General features: G+C 37.7%; 1 protein-coding gene across 1 annotated transcript in view; it reads left to right on the top strand.

Moving 5' to 3' along the window:
• The window catches only part of SLC2A9 (solute carrier family 2 member 9), a 102,451-nt gene that overhangs the window by 74,294 nt on the left and 6,810 nt on the right, over positions 1 to 21,347 (top strand). Inside the window, exon 11 of the mRNA XM_069856332.1 lies at positions 7,832 to 7,959. Within this exon, the coding sequence (XP_069712433.1) occupies positions 7,832 to 7,959 (128 nt within the window). The remainder of the gene's footprint in view (positions 1 to 7,831; positions 7,960 to 21,347) is intronic.

Genomic DNA, 21,347 nt, shown 5'->3' on the forward strand with positions numbered 1-21,347 from the left:
AAGCTTCTCTGAAAATTTGGTTCACTCTTTTTACACTTGGGGTCCTTCAGGATGAAGGCAGCTATACAATTACTTAATTGTGCACTGCTACTGCGATTAATTCGTTTGTTAAAATATTTCATGAGGAAAGCCTGACATGCCACACTGAGTTTTCAAGACTGTTAGCTTGCATAGGATCACAACCAGCAGCATTTTGTGCTAATGGACTGTCAACCTGAGTTCCTGACAGAGAAATCACATCTGATAACTTTATATTTCTTTCAGTACATTATTGTAGAAGCAGTAAGCCTAGGTTACATAAATGTTGGGGGTTTTTCTGTTTTCAGTGCTGTCGTAGTGATGTGACTGTATGAATATTTCACATAGCTAGGACTGACCAGGTTTTGAGTCTTTAATTTCTGTATAGTATGATGAAAATGTAAGGGACGTTCCATTGCTTTTATTAAAGTAAAAAATTTCTCATCATTGATCTCATTATTTAGGTAACTGTTTTTAATAATGTAATATCAAGTGATGTTAGCCAGTGTCCGGTCGTCATTGTTACTGCAAATAACTGTAAAATTAATTATCATAGAGACTCCTAGTTATAGCTCAGTAAAGAAATTTTTTCTTCGTATTCAAATAGAAGAGCAGAAAGTCAGGCTATAATTAGCATTCTGATATGATACAGTGAGTCTGAAAATATTAGGAGAACTGTTTAAAAGACTACACATAGTTAAAAGTTGAGTGTATTTTTTAATTGTATTTTATTCTTCAGTAGTTACACAGAATTACAGTGGTGAAGAAAAAAGCAATATTGTTAAGTACCACTGTAGAAATTTTATTTTGATGTTCAATTTCTATCAAAAAACACCAACACAAAAAAGCAGATAACAACAACAGTAACCAAAAAAAACCGAAAACCCACCCCAAAACCCAAAAAAACCCCACAGAATACCCCACCAGCTTGAAAGTTTTACCGAAACACCAAAAAAAGATGTATTAGATTTGTATAGCAGTTAGCAGAATGGCGTATATCTGGATTGCTGGTTTCTGTTGCAATAGAAAAGACAAAAAGGGAAAAGCAATTAAAAGTTAAAAATATTACTGAGACTTCCAGGAAAGAGCTGAATTTAAAAGGAATTATTATAACTCATGTGAAGAATGGTATGTGAAGAGTACTGAAACCATTGGTGTTCACCGGTTGTGTAATAAGCATTTTGCCTTCATTAAATAAATTTTCAGAGAAAAATGATTCAGTCAGTAAATGCTCTTAAAATTCTGCTTGAGAGCACTGCCATATGGAACTAGAAATTATAGGAAAATGCACTAATTATTATTCAAGAGGCGGAGAACTTCACCGAAGAAGGAATTATCAGATTGTTCAGATAAAGGTATTCTTAGGCCTTTTGCATTACAAAATTACATGGAATGTCTACTTTAGAAATAAGTTACTTAAATGAATGGAGAAAGAATATTGTGTGGCTTCCTTGCTAGCCAAAAGCTTTGTTGTTCAATCAACAAGGGTAAGTTATCTGAAAACCAAGAATAAACATTTTAACTAACAATCTTACAACAGAGTACATGAATATCATTGTTTTGCACCATTGTTCAGTTTATTTATTTACCCTTAATGGTGTGGGTTACCTTGCACTAACAAAGTTCAGAATACCTCCATAAAACCTGCAGAACTGGCTTTCTATATGCTGTTAGAGTAACAGGCTTAATAGCTCCTAAACCAAAGGCCAATTAATCAATGCAAAAAACCTTTCCACAAAATGCTGTATTAAAAACTAGACTGTTAGTAACTATAGATGCTAATTATTATATTATTGTGTTTTACTAGGTTTTATATTAGTTATGTTTTCTAATTTGTTGTTATAATTTGCACTTGCCATAGACTGACTTAGCTTTAAATGTTCTTTATTCAAGTGGTCTTTAATCTAAGGCAGAAAAGACCATGCTTTTCAAATGGTACAGGTTCATGTGGTTAATGAGCCACATAATTAATGTTTTGTACAAGTGAAGTGCCTGTTTTGCTTAGTTTTAGTATAGACACGATCAACAGTTCTCCCGTGGAGAAGAGCTAAAGACAGATAGCAGAGCTTGTAGCTTGAGGCTGCGACTCAGTACACCCCTTTCACACATTCTGCTCCAAATCTCTTCCAGGATTAGCTGGACAGTACAGCCGTCATATCTTGACTATATAATGTCATGTTGGGGTGTTATTTTATCCAGTATGATGTACAAGTTAAAATAATCTGACAGGTTACAGAAAACCTGTTTAAATATTGAGTTATGTATTTTGTAAAATTCTTGTTCTAACTGTAGACCCATAGAGATGGAAGAAACTCAGTAGTTGCATTGCAAAATATACTCGTGCAATATATTTTTCCGTGAGGTTTGATGGGGATTGTTTTGTGTTTCAGTTGATTGCTGTGGGGGTTTTTTGTTTTTATAGCTAAGGTCTGTGTAGAGACTAACAGCCTTTTGGTCTCTCACTGAAGAATATTGACCTGTTTTTCCAGCAGTTTTCAGGATCTTTGTCTCACTTCCATTGCTTCTCTCCCACAGCTGCCCTCTAGAGTTGTCTTTTGCCCCTTGAAGTGCAAATACTGAAGCCTTTCATTGAGACAATACTTTATCTCCCAACCCTATTAGGATATATCACTCTTCTTTACATACATTTCCTTGCAGTCCAAAGCTGTTTTACTTGATCTTGTCTAGAGCTGCACAGACTTTTTTTTTCCAAAACAGAATATTGTTGCAAAGTACTTGTCTGTTTTCTCAAAACAGCTCACTTTGGAGACTCCTTCTCTCAAAAGTCTGGGACCTCTTGCCCAAGTGAGAGCTCTCAAGATTTCCAGACTCTCTCCTGTACAGGAGGAGTTTGGAGTGCTGAGTTGTGCAGGCTTCCTGTTGGGGCTGGAAACCCAACGTCTGCCTGTGTAGCCACTGCATGAACACAGTTTTGTCTTGAGTGTGTACTGAAAGATGAGCTGCTGGCTTAGGGAGTGAGTTCCTTTCTCTTTACTGGTTCTTAGGGCACAGAGTTTCCATCACATTGAGAGGCGATTTACCAATGTAATAAATCTCCCTGATTTGTATTAGGCATTTATTCTTTTAACAGTCCCATTTCATAAATCATATATATATATACATCACCATGACTCCAACTCCCAGTTAGGTACTGGATAAAAACAGAATGAAGACCTCATTCAGGCTGACAGCCAAATGAACATGACCCAGCAGCGTGCCCAGGTGCCCAACAAGGTCAACAGCTTCCTAGTTTGTATCAGAAATGGTGTGGCCAGCAGGACCAGGGAAATGATATTTCCTCTGTACTTGGTGCTGGTGGCGCTACACATCAAATCATGTGCTTGGTTTTGGCCTCGGTTTTAGGGAGGAGCAATTGAGGGAGCTGGGGTTGTTTAGTCTGGAGAAGAGGAGGCTGAGGAGAGACCTTATCACTGTCTGCAACTACTTGAAAGGATGTTGTGGTGAGATGGATATTGGTCTCCTCTCCCAAGTGATCAGAAGAGAGGAAATGGCCTGAAGTTGCTTCAGGGAAGGTTTAGATTGGATATTGGGAGAAGTTTCTTCATTGAAAGTGTGGTGAAGCATTGGAACAGGGTGCCCAGGGAGGTGGTGGAGTCACCGTCCCTGGAGATGTTCATAAGATGTGTGGATGTGGCACGTCAGGACATGGTTTAGTAGGCTTGGTGTGTTGGGCTGGTGATGGGACTTCATGTTAAAGGTCTATTCCAACCTTAATGATTCTATGATTCTATCTCCATGTTATCGTTCCTTTCTCATGTTTTCTGTATTCAGAATTTTGCACTGAATCAAGTAACTTCTGCTGAGCATTATTTATTTTAACTGCTCACTGAACAAAATGGTAAATAAGTGTAGGTAGTTTTTCATAAGGAAACATTGATACTTGTGGAAATTTATCTATATATTTGAAAATCTGTAGTGTGTATACCAAGAATATTACTTCTGTTATAGCATTCCAGTTTCATGCATAGAATACCGTTGGGCTGAGATTCTGGATGTTTACCAGCACATGACATTGATTCTAAGTGTAACTGGACTAATTACAGAGGGAAGTTAATAAAATGCACAGTTATAGAAGTATTGTTGCGTGTCTAATTGTGTCATGCAGGCTTAATCTTGTTTTGTTAAACAGCACATTGATATACAAGTCCTGTAATAAGAGGTCTGTAGCTTCCAATAGATGTAACATGCTAATGGGCATAACAATCTTTCTTTAATGGCACTGCAGTATGTTAAGAGCTTCTTCCATTATGTTCACTGAAATGCTGAAAAGAAAGAAGTATTAGAAATGAATCACTATAATTGTTGTGATCAATGCATTACCTCTTTAAATTCATGTTCAGAAGCTACCTTGCTGAAAAACTCCTACTGGAAATCGTAATATACATTTTTGACATTATGATCAAAGCTAAAATAAAGCTATTTCACTGAAAATTGTATGGAAAGCCTTCCAGGGCAAATGCTAATGCCAGGTTCATTCCCCATGAGACAGAATGTAAGTTAGCATTTTGGTGAATGATTTCACCCACATTCAAACACATACTAAAGTTACAAAACCCAAAAATGTTTGAAGTCTGTTTAAAAAAATACAGTGGTTTGCTTGGATTGCTTTTAATTGTTTCCAAGCATCTCTATTTGAGCACAATCCAGTGTGGAGCCATCTGGTATAGTAACTACATAGGAGACCTTGCAGGGAGATTGTCTGTGTAAGTTGCCATAATGTTGTGATCTCTGCAGCCCAGATACAATTGACCTAGTCAAAGCATACTATACCTTCCTTCAACCCCATGCACCCAGATTTCTCTCTCAAAGAAATCAAGTTCTAGGAGAAAATGGGCCCCTGATCACACCTCTAGCATCTCAAAATGTTTGAGAATAGACTACTGGGTATATAGGTTCAGGTGACCCCAAGCGCCTTCGCTGTTTGTGCCTTAAGGCTTTATATTTTTCCTTCAGCTTGCCTAAATTTCTTTTCCCTCCTCTCAGTTGTAGAGTGTGTTCTTCACAGTGATATGGCTCTTGGTAGGTGTTTACATCCCCTGCTTTGCATCTTAGTAAGGTCATGTCTGCTTTTCTAGGCATATAACAATATATAGCAATGACCTGGCTTCATTCTTTTTTTCATGCTTCCAGACCTGGCTTGTCTTTCACATAACTCACCTACGGCTTTTCAGGCTCCTTGGCTCTCCCATGTGATTTGTCTTAAGTTATCTCTATGCAGAAACTGACTTTCTCTGCTTTCTGATGCTATAGAGATGCCTCTCTCTGCCACAAGAAAGTCTGGAGGTCTGTCTGTAGCACCTTGCCCATTCCTTCACAGAACATTTGAAAGAGCTCAGATCAGCTGCTAATTTTTTTTTCTCAGACTTCGCAAAATCCTATTTTACTATTTTTACCATAACTAGATTAATTGATTATTTTTCAAATTAGCTTGAAGAGCTTTTGTGCAAATGTGACTAACCATCAAATTCAGTGATTATTAATATGTATCTAGAAATTGCATTTGAATTTCAAGGAACCTTTTCCAAGATAGTGCCCATGCATTTTTATTTCCATAACATTTATGCTTTCTGATATGTTTCTGTCCTTTTATACTTTTTTTTGCCTCTGGCTTTTTCCTCTCTTGTACAATGTGTATTTTCCCAAATGGGTCTCAAACAACATTTTTCATTATACTGACAAGAACAGCAACACCTCTGTAGATTGTCCTACAGCAAAGGCATGACAGAATAAATGATCATAAATAAATCATCTTACATGATTTCTGTGTTTCAAGTCCTTCAGTTCCTCTCTCCAAAGGGCAAGTGCCTTGGCAAACCACTGCCTTACATGGCATTTAAGACCTAAAACAGATGCTAGGAGAACCTATGTGATTGTTGTTTTTCCTGCCATATCTTAGGATTTGAACCCGAATTCTAAGTGTGTGATAAAATAGGCACTGAAAGCCACTAAGGACTCACAGACCACATGTTGCTTGAATTTTTTTAAGTTATGCCTATTCAGCTGTTTATTCTACATGTTCAAAGTGCTACTGGGAGAAGGCGCATTTTTCAGTCACAGGATTTGAATGTTACTTATGGCTTGTTGAGGGTCACTCAGCTAGGGCTTTCATTGCCTAAAATTTCCATATTTCTACGGAAAAAAAGTAGAGGTAAATAAATGTATTTGCTCTGCACGTATTTTGTGCTGGCTATCATTGGGACAGAAAGTTCAGTTGAAGCCTTTGGTGCCATTGCAGATAGGTTCTTGTAGAAAGTCACATTAGGTGATGATGGAAAGTGGTGTCTGTTAACATGTATAGCGTTTTGCTGCATCATATTGTCTTTCTTTTTTGCATGTATTCATATTCTATTTATATGAAAGATCTGGAGTGGTGTAATATCTGATACCATGTGTCATCTGCAAGCCCTGTTACGCAATTACAGGTTCTTGTGTCATACTGGTTTTAGGACAGGTTCTAGTGCATGTGTTTAAGTGTAGCACCATTGAGCAGAAGGGGCTACAGGACAATACTTTGCTGAAAAGCACTTACAGGTGTAGTCACAACTGTCAAACAGAAAGGATAATGCACAAGATAAGCATGTAGATGAAGCAAAAACATGCCAATGGATAAGGTTTTGGTGGTGTTTTTATCTTAATATGTTTGTATTTTGGAAGTCAGAATTGTCATAGAGGTTTTTGAGAGGGAGTGTGGCTATTAATATATTTTTGATCATACAGACTGATTTGTTAAAATGTTTAAAATGGAGAAAGGACTTACATGGATCTTGCCTACAAAACTAAGTGATGAGGCAGATAATACTGGCAGACATGAGGACCTAGAGGTAGAATTGGTAGCACCAGAATACTGAAAACCCATCTGGTGTTACTAGGTTTACTGTTTTCCAAATGTTGGTGAAATAGTTCTGCAAGTAGCTGCACACCCAATATGCAACATTAACTGAAATATGTGGCCAAACAGCAAATACAATCTGTGTTTAATTCTATAAAAATAGAAGTATTTCCATCAAAATATCCTGTTGGAATGAAGGAAGCAAAAGATCATAAATGGAGACTTTCAACTACTAGACAGCTATTCCCTGGGGGTATTGTCAGGCCATCAATATGCCAGTGCAGTACAAAGTAATCCACAGCCTAAGTGGAAGGAAACACAAGTGACAAATGTGGTATTCAACTGAGCTTGTTATTGTAGAGGTCGGAGTCCTTGACTGGTGGGATTAATAGGCTTTGCCAGAACTGCCCAACAGTATATCCAGTAATGGAATGTATTAAATAAGCATCAGTGAAAAATATGCTTAAAGAGAAGCAAATGTTTGGCCTTTTTTATTGCTAAAATAAAGTGGGCGGTAATTATCAAAAAGTACTGTTCAGTCTCTTTAGAGCCACCTTTCCAACTGTGAAGGTCTATTTTGGAGTATTTCTGAATTTTCAGAGTTTCAAGCATTTTAGTAGAAACAATTGTTCTTATTTGTAATAAACAACTCATCACATTATACTCAAGAAGCTGTTGTGTGTGGATTCATTGCTTTGTTAATGACTTTTGCTGTCACTGAAAGAATGTAAAACAGGAGATGCCATGGTGTGAAAGAGGGAACTGTTGCACTTTCCTAAAGTATGCTTTTGACAAGTCACATTTTACTGGCTCGAAAGCCCCTGTGTACACCTTGTACAGAAAGCTGTAGAGCAGTGCTAGTGACTGAGATGTGTAACATGGAGCATGTTCGTCTTGGTAAGTGAAACAACTGTTGACAAAGTAAGTTCACTAAAACCACCACCATGTTGGATTCTGTTTCAGGTGGGATTCCGTTTGTCCTCACCGGAGAGTTTTTCCAGCAGTCTCAGAGGCCAGCAGCCTTCATGATAGCTGGGACAGTCAACTGGCTCTCCAATTTCGCAGTTGGACTGCTCTTCCCTTTCATTCAGGTACTTAGCAGCTTTGATATTTGATATATTGTGATATAGCTGGTGTAGTGTAGCATATGATGTTTGAATAGTAATTTTCAGCTAATAATAGATGTATTTTTATTGAAGCGGATGAAATTTCCACCATGTTTTATATTTTTTTATAGTTCAATTTTGCTACCCACATTATCTCCTTGTTTGAATGTTTTGGAGAAAATTGTCCCACAAAGACAAATTATCGTAACCACAGGCAACCCTATATAGCAAATTCCCCACAGGGGTGCTTTAGCAATGCAGTTTGATGGCTGTGTCAAGAGTTCAGTCACTGATGGTGATTGTCACTGCTTTTTTTTCAGCCTTTAGGCCACTAATCTTGTGGTTTACCCTGGGCTTTGAGAGTCCTTATCAGTCTCAGGGGGTAATAGATCCTCTCCTCCTCCTCTCCTCTCCTAACTGTTGTTTTTTTAAGTGCCAGAGGAAGTACTAAAAGCAGGGGAAGTGCAGAGAGAGGAGGAAGCCCTCCAGTCTGCTTGCAGGTCCACACAACCAGGAGAGAGATTTTTGAATTACCCTTCAAATCATCTCAGAGTAAGAGATTTGAATAACAGACAAGGAGGAGGTATTAGTGCTGTTTGTGCCTTCTTACAGCTGAAAATTATATGGTGCTTTATCATATGAAATACTATATGACCGTATTTGCAGATACAGTAAAATTTTGTCATGCTGTAAGACCATGTATTCATTTTCATTTGACAAATAAACCTGTTCTTACCAAGTACTATGGTTGAAAATCATCTGTATGTGATGAGTTTATGGGACAACTTTAGAAGTCTTATAAAGTCTGACCGTTGATCTAAGTTTGATGCTTAATTTAAAATTTCTTGTAAAGGGAAAAAATATCTAGTCATTTTGATTACTTGGATCACCTTCAAAAGTCTGTATGACTATGAAGGCTATTATCCTTCCAAACTCTATGCTCCTTCCAAAATTAACTTCAAATAGACTGCTCAGAGCTGTAAGCCTCATAAGCTTGTTATAATGCTTAGAGTGTTTTTCACCAGTTTCACGTTGCAGAGTAAGGACTTCCCAGCTTAGGCATTTAAGGTGAAATTTTCAAAAGCAGGTAGAGGCATTATTCTTTTCCCGCCGAGGTCATAAGAACATCTACCAAATGCAGCAGAGAAAGAATTTAAGACAATTCTCTCGTGTTTTTGAAAACCTAACCTTAGTCATCAGCATCAATAGGGTCCAGGAGGCAGCCACAAGCTCATCCAGCAAGTGGGTGTTTTTGTGTGCTCTAATAGCTGTTCCTTCAAGAAGATGACGCCCAGACAAGTTGTGGCTGCCCCATCCCTGGAAGCATTCAAGGCCAGGTTGGATGGGACTTTGGCCAACCTGATCTAGTGGAAGGTGTCACTACCTATGGCTGCGAAGTCAGAACTAGATGATATTTAAGGTCACTTCCAACCCAAACTAGTGTGTAAGAGCCGACTGTTTAAGCATCATTGCCTTCCACCCTGGTTGGCCAGGCATTAGCCTCTGTGGTTGCTGGGCAGGTAGCAAGGAATGAAGTCTCAAATCTAAGGGGCACATAATCAGAATATTTTTATTTCTTATGTTTTTAAATTATCCAGAGACATGTAAGGAACAACCATGTTTCTTCAAAATTGTGAGGTTTACCTCTTGCACACAACTAAGGAGTTACCTGAGCTCTGGCCATTAGTTGGATATGAATTAATACAACTCAGGGCTCTCCCTTCTTGTCCTGCTAATCCCACCTAACAGATAACGTGGTGGGAACTGTTTAAAAAGGCCTTCAGTAAGTTCAAATAAAAAGGTAAACTACCTTCTGTAACTTTTTGTATGCGTATTAAAGCTTTTGACTGATTCAGTGTGCATCCATAGGAAGTTTGCAGTAGCCTTGGGGAATTGATCATTTTGTGTCATAAAATTTTCCCATTGTGTGATTACAAAATTACAGTTCGGCTTTAATGAAGGTAAATTATACTTCCACCTTGCAGCATTTTTTTTCTCTTTTTTAAAAGATAATAAAGAGAAAAAGCTTAGTTTGCACTTAAAGATGAAAGCAGTGAGTTTTTAAAGACTGATTTTTTAAAGCTTTTTCACAACATCAAACTGCAACATCTCTTCATTCCCTAACTTTCATTTCTTTCCTATTTCAGTCACCCTTATTCTCAAAATTTACCTTTTTTCTTTACAGAAAAGCAATAAACTCTTCTTAGCTCATTTTTTTTGAGTCCAGAACAGGAAAAAAAATCTTTTAAATGCCTTCAAAGAATGAATACTTAATCCCTTCTATGTATTTAAATACCTGCCTGAGTGCTTGAGAAATATCAGCCACTTTTTTGATCATTGGTGTGCTTCCACAAAATTATCCCAAATGTTTGAGAAACAAATCTATTGATTTTAGAGTTAGTTACTCAAAAAATCAACTAGTAAGCAGTTTTCCAAATTAACTAGTCACCCATTAGACTGAAATAGATTGAATGCCTAGATTTTTTTCCCCTCTCCTGCAGACAGATAGAATAAAACACTAGCTTGATTTACACATTAAAATGTATGAATGTGATTGGACAGCTAGTATGCAAATGTACTATTGAAAAAATATTTAAAAAATTAAAATGTGGCTACTGTTCCAGCCCTCATAACTGCCTATTTCAGAAATTTGTGCACAGGAGTTGAACAGTGGTTAAAATGACAAATGGTGCTATATTGAATTCACAAGTGCATTTGATATTGTGTGATTAGTCGTAGATGTCTGATAGTATGTGTCAAAAAATCTGCGTTTTTAAAAATAATTTCTTTGTGCAAAATACAGCTATTGAAGGAACATTACTTTATGAGATCTTGGAACATACAGTGATATTATAAAAGATCTGGTTTTATGTCTGAAGGCATTTCAGACTTGTGCTTAACAAAGAGCTTGATCTTGTGAAATGTCAAATATGTCAACTTGAGTGATGCTCAGCAGTATGTTTTTCCTGTTGCTGTCACTTGAGAATGAAGACATGAGGCTTTTCTGAACAATAAGCTGAAGAGACAAAGACAGTTTTGATAAGCCAGTATACCAGAGATGCCTGAAACGGTTCATAAAGACATGGTGATTCCCTCCTTTCAAACCATTTCAGCGTTCCTGCAGGTGCTAGAACTGGTTTGTAATTCTCTGTTATTTGGATGACAAATTTTCATTCCTGCAAAAATCCATCAGTGTGTAGTTGGAGTAAGCAAGAAGGCACTTCAGCCCTCTGCTTTCTCTTCTGACTTGCATATCTCATGCTTTTGCATGGCACCTGCATGCCAGAAGATTATAGCAGCCCATCAAGAGCCTCCTGTTTCAAACCGTGTGAGCAGTGGTGTAGGAAGGTTCCGTTCAGAATGGAGCTGTGGCTGTGACAGTGTTCACAGTATCAACTGTGTAATAGTAAGGAAGTAATTTGACCACAGGGAAGAGTGCCACAAGTTATAATAATGCTTGTGTAAGCCTGAAAGAATTGAAATACTTAATGTGAAATAATTACAACTTCAATGCTTTTCATCTTGCCTTTACATTATATACTATACTTTGTAGTTTTAATGTATTGTAATTGGATTTGAATCTCATTTTTTTCCAAGCTAATCAAAATAGACATTTAGAAAGGTTCAAAATTTGTGTGAGTTGATGAAAAGATTCTTGAATACATTGTTATTCCTGAACAGGTATGTTGTGTCCTCATTCCTAGAGACTTATGCAAACATTAAATTCCAGCATTTGATTTAAACTCAGCTTGCATCCATAAAGCTATTGATGTGCATTTATATGCCTTTGAAAGATTTTCACCCAGCCAGCTACTAAATGCTTTCTGTGAAATGCTGACCTGGAGCATTTCTGCTGAAATTTCAGCAGCACAGCTGAAGATTAGATAAATTTCGTAATTTGAATTAAGAACTTAGAGGAATCCATCTTTAAAAATTTTGACCAGATGGTGCGGTGTTTACTGTAGTAATTTTCATTTACGTGGAAGAATACATGGCACAACAGCACATCCTATTTTCTTTCATTTTTATTTTTTTTGTAATTTCAGTCATTTACGTAAACTTTTTTTATTTAAAATATGTTTATAAACCTCTTAGCAAAGTGAAAAAATTTAATAGGCATAAGGAAAAAATGCTACTATTTTTACTTCTATGTACTGAAAAAATGAAACATAACAAAACAAAAAACAGATATGAATTGAACAACAAATACTGGACATACTTTACACACAGATCTTCCCCATCACTGGGGCTTTCCTCTTTAAATGCCTCACTGCTGTCTCTGTTCTTGTCTCATTAATGGTGATATATAACTTATCACAGCTCAGGATAACAAACGTGAATATGCCCGATTTTCAGGTTAAATCTACTGTCTAGTATGAATTGCACCAGCAGAATTATAGTACTTTGTTCCAAAATTTATTTTAGCCAATGGAACTTTGAGGGGGAATAAGAACGCATGTAATTTTAATTTTTTTGTTGTTGTTTTAGTGGGCATGTAAGTTTTAGTGAGCAATTCCAGGTATTTCAATATGTGTAATACGTTCATCTGTGCGCTTAGACTTAAGCATTCTTTTCAATAATTACATTGTAGGTATTTTGTAAACCCTTCAGGTTGCTAAGAAGCTTAATACATGACACTAATTAGTCTTTGACTAAAATCCACAGAGATTTAAAAAAGGAAGTGAACCTTTCACGCAGGGAGCAAAAGTGTGCCTGATTGTAAGCAGCATAAGGGGAACTTTGTGTTTTGTATTCTTTCTTTATACCAATGTGCACTTTTAATCTAGACTTGCACTTGCAGACTTTTTAAAATTAGACTAATTAGAGTAGTGGTTATGTGGCTTCTATTTTTCCTAAGATAATGCAGAGAGAATACAGGTTATATTTTCAGATAACTGTATCAAGAAGGATATTAGGTTTACTTTTAATCATGAAAATAGTGTAACTATGTAAGGATGCATGAATAAATAGCAGCTTGTCCATTACTGGGATCTATAAAAGGCAGACAGATGTTTGTCAAGAATGAGGCTGCTTTACTAATGGGAATGGACTGGCTGGTATCTGTGTTCCTGGTTTTCTATGATTTTATTGACATTTTGAATCCTTCAGAGCAGACAGTGTCTCTTATTAAGTGTACACACTGCATGTGGTTCCTTGAAGATTTTTTTTGTTTGTTTGTTACTGTGATACATCAGTGTCCCTGCAAGAACTGCTGCAGGTTGTGGTGGCAGGAGAATCCAAACTCCAAGAAAAAAATGGAAGACGATTGCAATTACTCCTTTTCTTGGAAATTATGACAACACAGCAGTAGTACTATAGTGATGCTTTGGGCTAAATAATCTTGAAAAATGCAGAAGAAATCAGAGGAAGAAACACTAAAAATTCCAATGAACTTGGAGTGAAAGAATCAAACCTAAAAATACTCTGTCTAGTGAAAGGATTTGAGAAAGAAAAGACTGGCTGTGAACAACTGAGGAAGGAAAAAAGATCACTTATTTTCTTCAGTTCAAAAGGATCAGAAAGTGTTAAACTTCACTGATACATTAGAGAAGACCTTGTGATTTTCAGAATAGTTTGGGCAAGAATCAAGCATCCACAGAAATCTAAGGAATCTCTGACCTGTTGGCCTTCAAGGTTATATATTAGTCATCCTTCTGTAAGCTTATTACTATTTCATATACTCCTTCTTCTGTGGATAATGAAAGGAAACAGATCATTTTCCCTTTGGCAGTAGTGACTCACTACAAAATAGAAACACAGATCTGACCAGAAGAACCTATATATTCTTGTTTATGGTACAGGCCATCAAATATCACTTACTTCTACATTAGTATTTCCTAATTGCTCTAGAGTCTCTCTCATATATACAATACTTGATTACCACTGAAGATTTCCAGTGGATTTCATGCTTCTCAGTAAGCTATTGACGAATTCAAAATCACATCTATTTCCATTTTAAATGTAACTAGCTTCCTCTTTCAGCCATCTGATATTTTGTTTCTTGCAAATTTTTGGTTTTTTGAACCCAACAGACCTGGAGGGGTTGATACAGTTATAATTGTTGGCTCCAGAGTTCATGTGAATGTATTTCAAAAAGTGAAGTTGCTTTAAGACATTTGGAAATCATAGAATAGAATCATAGAATCACCAGGTTGGAAGAGACCCACCGGATCATCGAGTCCAACCCTTCCTATCAAACACTAACCCATGGAGTTCATCAGTCTACAGGGTATTTATTCCAGTCCTTAATTTAATGAATCATAGAATCATAGAATAGCCAGGTTGGAAGAGACCCACCAGATCATCGAGTCCAACCATTATATGAAGAACGAATAATAGAAGAATAACAAATAGCGAAATAATATATAAGCCGTAATACATAGGCCAATTGTCCATAAGCCTCCTCTTTCTCATTCCCACAGTCACATGTATAAAAGGAAACTGTTTTCATAGCACTCAGATGAACAAAACCCAAATCTCGTAAATGTGTATACACACACTGGATACAAGCTCAACCTTGTTAATCTAGCCAGACTCAAAATTGTTACTTGTGGATATTGTTTGGCATCACCTCCCTAGATTTTCTTTTTATGTTGCTGGAAACAAAATCTGAGGTCTTGCTTGACTTTGCTGGAGTTTGCAGTTCAAAAATCTGTCTTAAAAGAGTAAGTGATAGCTGGTAGAAATTGTTATGTTGAGGAGGTGCAGGAGTGTGGAGAACAGAGACCCTTGGTAAATAAGAGATTAGAGCATATGTATTTGTGGGAAAATGTGCAGTGAGGTGAAGTGGGCAGAGTGGACAACAAATGGTAGCAGCAGAAAAGCATAGTCCAAAAGGCTTGAAACCCCTGCTGCAGTATGATAGGCACTTGTTCACAGAATCACAGAATAACCAGGTTGGAAGAGACCCACCGGATCATCGAGTCCAACCATTCCTATCAAACACTAAACCATATCCCTCAGCACCTCGTCCACCCATGCCTTAAACACCTCCAGGGAAGGTGACTCAACCACCTCCCTGGGCAGCCTGTTCCAGTGCCCAATGACCCTTTCTGTAAAGAATTTTTTTAACCTGGTTCTCTTCAGTAACAGTACATTTTGAGGGACAGAATTCTGTAGCCTGATGGTGTAGCAGAACCTTAAATTACCTGTTATCTGGGAAAAAAGATGCTGTTTATTTTTTGTAGTGCATTGTGTAGATACAAAGAATTAATAATTGGCAATATAATATAATTAGAAATTAATTTTATGGTGTTGTTTGCATTACATGATGGTGCGTTCTAAACTTATATTTCACTTAGTTGCATTAGATTGTTTTGAGGCATTTGAAGACTACGTGGTAAATTTGTATTATACCACAGGACAGCATGGCATATTTCTCCATAAGTTTCCTGTCATAATTTCTCTTTCTAGAAGACTGTGCAGAGATTATTTTTCACACTGCATACTCAGTGCATATTGAAAAAATACTTAAATTGCTATGTATTTTATTGAAATTGGAATCGTAGTGTAGATATACTAAACTACATTGTAGAATAATGTGCTTTCCTTTCCCAGTAACACACTGGAAACACATGTAAACCAGAGAAGAAATAAGGAAATCATTTGGTTTTATCCACCATGAATATTCTTGGGGTTTCTTTCATGTTCTGTAAACACGTTAAGTAGTACATCTGCTTCATAGTAAGCATATTTTAAGGAATAAAGATAAGGAGAGGGAAGAAGAGGGGTTATTGAGGCACAGAGACGTATTCAGCTGCTGAGCATGTCCTCGCAATGTGAGCCTTTTCACATTATCCCCATGCTGCTCACCCTGTTGCCCCATGTGCATCCCCGCTCTCCTTGGGTTAAAGTGATAGCAGGTGGCTGAGCTGCCGTTTGCCTCCTTTTTGTACCCTTCTTCACTAGCCCCGTGCTGTCCTCATCCAAGTGGCCTTGGTCTGTTGAACTTGCTTTAGCTGGGGGAATATCACTGCCTGGCTTTTACACCTCAGCAACCAAAACTAAGAACCCAGAGCCCTGATTTTCCACCTTTCCGCCCTACAGAGTCCAGCTGCATCTTCACTGCTCCTCTGGGTTCCCTCTCTAGCCCATCAGTAATTTTCCAGTATCTTTGAACTTTCCTTCTAAACCAAATGTTTCCAATAACCAGGGATCGCAGAGTAATACTCAGTTATGATTACAGATCTGCTAAGTGGAAAACTGATTTTATATATATAGTGCTATAGATTCCAGAGGTGGACACTTACACTTTAGTGAAGACTTGGGGCCTGGCTTTCATGCTAGGGAACTAACTGTTTGCTAGAAGTGACCTCTGTGATTCCTGTCTGGTTCACTGGCAATGGAAAATTATGTGCATTTTATGTTGGACGAATTAATCACTAGATTTGGGGCAGACTTCAATAATACAATAATAATGTAGTAATATAATAATATAATTAGAAGGCCAGGTTGGATAAGGCTTTAGGCAACCTGATTTAGTGCAGGGTGTTCCTACCTATGGTGGGGGGTGGAATTGAATGAATATTAAGGTCCCTTCTGACTCAAACCATTCTATGATTCCATGAATATCTGAGAAATTGATGGAAAACTTCAGGGCTGTCCTGTCATACCCCATCAGTTCACCTCCCACAACTGTGTGTGTTTTCACAGGAGGGTTCAGCAAACAAGGTGATGGCATATTCTGAGCTATAGCAGACACAAGAAAAAGGTTTAAAATAACTAAAAAATCCTCCTAATATCTTTGTTCTGAGAAAATTAGAACAATGAACTGCATAAGAGGATGAGCAAAGTAGGATATGGAGGAGATTATATGGTAAATTGAGTGTGTGACAAAAGATCAGTTTTGAAAATTATGAAGAGCTGCATAATCAGTTTTGAATATTATGAAGAGCTGCAAATATCCTCTATAGTTGTGGTTGGGAAACATCTTTTCACTGAAGAAATCCTGGCATTGAGTGCTGATGTTTGCCTAACCTTTCTGCACAAGTGAGATAAAATGAGGACATAGCTGTAGATGTGCAACTCATTACAGCCCATCATAGCCAGGTTGTACCTAGTGTCTGAGCTCATGGGTGGAGATCTAATTCTTGTGCCCTGGTGTAAGAGGTCAGGGTGGCACTTCCGTTGCCAGATGCTGATTCTGAGAGGCAGAGGCAGATTCTGAGATGATGGGAAGGGTGAAGAAATGCCTGGATGTGCATCATATCCCCCAGACAGTGAGTGCTTTTACTAGGTGACTTTTAAAGTGAAGAACTCAAAGACAGTACTCTGAATTTTCATGTGACTTCTTCATATAAACTTTTGACTTACATTAAGGTAGGAGACATCTAAAAGAAGTAAAGTACAAGTTGTTACTAGATATAAACTGGGTGAACTTTGTTTTTCTTTTATTTTTAGACTAATTAAAATGTCTTGGAAAAATAGCCTGCTTAGATCTGTGATCCATATGGACCTCAGTATCACATGGGATACAGATGCTACAAGGCCTGTACCCTTAGTTCAGATTGCTTACTAGTACAATGCAAAGACCTATGTGTCTATTTTTCCCATTCCAGAAACTAATTTATTTCTGCCTGTGAAGTAATACTTCTGAGTCATTATACTTGTTACTGGAGGCTCTCCTGCACTGCTGCTGTTTTTTCCTTATTTTTACATTTGAGATTTTCCTTCTCATGCATCAAGATTAATTTACGCATCAAGATTGCCTCTTGGTTTTCTGTATTATTTCCTTACCATGTAATCATACCCCCTGACTTTTTCTATTATGCAGTACAAGAATTTCAATAACAGAGGTGTGCACAGAAGCTTGTACATAGATTCCCATAGATGCCAAGCTATTTTAAGCTTTTGCAAATACATCTGATGTTTAAAATAACTACAGAGCACCTGTATTAAGGGGAATGGCTAAAGTTCCCTTGAAAGATGAGAAAATAAAATGTAGGCTATCAGAAAGTTAGATATGAAAAGAAATGCTCTTAATTAGAAACAGCATACTTCTAGTATAAAATACAAGGATCTGTTAACTTTTTTATGAGGTGGTAGTGAATGTGTGCAGGTTGGGGTTGAAATTTCAGTTAATGTCTGAAATGTCTCTATTTCTTACTTAGGAAATACGTTTCATACATTATACTTTAGTTCTCTGTCCTTCTTCATTGTCCTGTACCTTCAGCAGAACCTTGAATTATGTCTGAAACAGAAGAAGGGCAAGGGGTAAAGAATGCAGACTCCCTCATCCATTTGTTTCAGTGAATTATACTAATTTGAAGCAGAGTAAGTAAAGGCAAATGTCTACACAAATAAATATTTGCTGCTGATCATTTTAGTCAGACATCGACCCATTATCATTTGACCTCATCACTTCAAAACTGTTGACCCCCATCTCAAGACTCTAATTGTCATAGCAGCTTCCAAATCTGAGCACCCATAGCCAGTGCCAAAAAGGCTGTGACATTGCAAGCTGAGAATTGAAAATCACATTTTGGCATTTGCTGGGAATAGCCAGAAGTTCTGTTTTAAATATATTAATTTGTTAGCTTGCTAAAACTGATTCAGAATTTGTTTATTTGCTCATTTATTTCACTCTATCTGCCCTAGAATATCTATTTACCTCTTTTCAGTATCACGGTCCTCCTTAGAATTCAACCTTTGCTACAGAATAGGTCAGTAAGCAGCCATCATTAAATAGCACATGATGGTGTTCTACTTAAATGCTTTTCTTTTTTTTCCAGACTGCGGTGTTCACAGCATGTAAGCTATTAGCAGTAAGACTGTTCTCTGCTAGCAGACTTCAGAAGTGGAAATTAGTTAATTTTTTTTTTCTCTAAGGAGCAGAAATCTGATTGCTTCAATGCAAGGTTTTCTATTGGTTTCAGTTTAATTTTTACCTTGAATAAATGAACTCTTTTGCCTATTTTTATGTGCACTTTAAATCTCTTCATAATGGTAAGAATTAAGTATTCTTTACCATTTTATTTAAAGAGAGATGGAGGAAATCTCTATACATTCTGCCTAATGTGTATAGCAGCCTTACGGGAGCTGATAACATGTTTGTTAACCACTTTACTTGTGGCAGGGCTGCACGTACATATTCAGAAACCTCACTGGTGCAGCTGCATCTCATCATCAAAGTCAGGTTTGATTGCTTGCTGTGACTGGGATCTGATTTGAGGGAATTGCCTGAGTCTTTCGAGTTCTGTTCTTTTTGTGTGGTAGTTGCGTGTGTGTCTTCAGTGAATCATTTCCCGGTTTTCCTTTTTTTGACAAATACAAAGCCTTGATCAGCTGCAGAAAAATGAAGAGAACATAAAAATGAGCAACTCGGGATTCAGCTGGCAGGACATTTCCAGAAATGTTGTGTTTTAAATAGCCTCTGTAGGAAGCTGATATGAAAATAGAAGGTGATGAGTTTAAAAGCTTATGCTTAACTTTCAAATATCCTGTATAGCAATAGCCCTCACCAGTCTTGAACAATCCAATAAAAATCCTGCTTTGGAGAGGCTTTATTAGCCTGCTGCCTAACTAGGAACAGTCTGTAGGTATCCAAGGTGCTTTCCTCGGGAGATTGTATCACTGTCCTCTTGCCCTCCCATGCGTGTGCACCTGGGAGGGCAGGTGACGGTCAGTAACCTGCAGCCAACCTGGCCTTTCAATGACCTGTGTGTCTGACCTTGACTCTGAATGAATATCTGTGAGCCTGGCACAGTTGTTATTTAGGAAACCACCTGAAACTTTGGGCAACTTTGAACCTTGAACATTCATGCAGGAGGGTGTATTGAAGAAATCTTCAGGGGGTAACAGCTACAAAGCATGGACTAGTGTAGTACTTTGTTCTATCTTCCTTATAACCCTTTGGTTTCTAACCTTGTACGTCAAAGCCTGGCTTCACTTATTGCTAAAGTGATGTGTTCCTAGCTCTGGCAAGCCTGTCTGGTGTTTGAAGAAGGAGAAGCACATTGGTGAAGGTGGCATCTTTTTCTGAGCCTGAGCAGTACGTGCAGACAATCAAAAGAGACTTACCTGAGTGGGTGTGGCAGGGCAATTTGGATGGGTCTGGCTCGGTCAGTGCCTCCTGCATGGCCAGAGTTGGTGGTGCTGCTGCACCAACTGCCCTTACATGGGAAAACTGAAAATTAACAGCAACTGCATGCTTTCCTTGAATTTATTCTGTATTTAATTTTAATTTCCATTCAGAATTGGCTTGCTTTTGCTTCTTGCCTCACCCTTCTGTTCCTTGTTTAATCTTCCCTTCCAGCTGTTTGGATATGGTGGTTTTTATTAAAACTCGAATGACTTCTCAGGTGTATGCAAGTATTCAATTTTTGAACACTGAGACTTTTATCCCATGTAGTTAGTGAAATAATACCACAAAGTTTAAAAAAATATTACCTTCTGAAATTTTTTCATAGACATTATCATTATTCTCATATCATTGATAATGTACATGTCAGTAAAGGATCTTGAAACAAGATCTAATGAGCTAAATACACAGAGCTGCAAAGTATCTTGTACTTTGCCACCAAAGACTTAAATTGAGATTCTTCCTCAATTTTTTCTTCCACCTGTGATGGTGTGACCTCCTCCTTGGGCCACTTGCTGATCCCCTGATGTTGTGGGACAGAATTTCCATTGTAAAAATGCAGTGAGATGGAGTGTTAAGGCACTCCCTTACTGTACCCGAAACTGCTGTGCTTGGGAAAGGATCCCCATTGCCTGGGAAAGGGACTTACAATCACTCGCCTCCTTACAGCCTTGTGATCATTACACCTGCTACCTGGATCATAGCAGTGATAGCAAGAGTGAACTATCTGGAAAGTGCTGGAACTGTACAGTTTTAGGAAGTACCATGGTTACCCAACATGAGTTGTTGCAACAAATACTGACTAGAGTCAGTCATCTGCAACCCTATAAATAGTGATCCTAAGTGAGGACTTTTGAGCTGTCCAAGATCGCGGTGAGCTGTGCCCAGCATCTCCACCTGAGTTGAGGTGCTTCTCAGGGAAGGCTTCTTAAGACTTAAAGACTCTCAGCTGACAAACTCAATGAATCGAAAGTGAGTAATTCATTAAATTCAAGAAGAGGGAAATTTTGGATTCATGAACTTCTGTATGGGTATGCGCATACCTGCGTATGCGATTTGGTTTAACCTTGTATTATAGTGGGAACTTTGCCATTTTCAAATCTGTAAATAAGTCTCTGATTTTATTATAGCAAATCTTGTTCAGTCACTTTGAATCACGTTGTTAATCAACTGATGATTAAGCATGAATAGAAATTATATATTTCAATTTTGTGATTTATCTCAATAAATTCTAATTTGCTGCTAAATTAGTCTCCTAAAATTCCATCCATGACACCACTCCAGCCCAAAATAA

Source organism: Phaenicophaeus curvirostris, chromosome 4 (assembly GCF_032191515.1).
Source record: "Phaenicophaeus curvirostris isolate KB17595 chromosome 4, BPBGC_Pcur_1.0, whole genome shotgun sequence".
Lineage (NCBI taxonomy): Eukaryota > Metazoa > Chordata > Aves > Cuculiformes > Cuculidae > Phaenicophaeus > Phaenicophaeus curvirostris.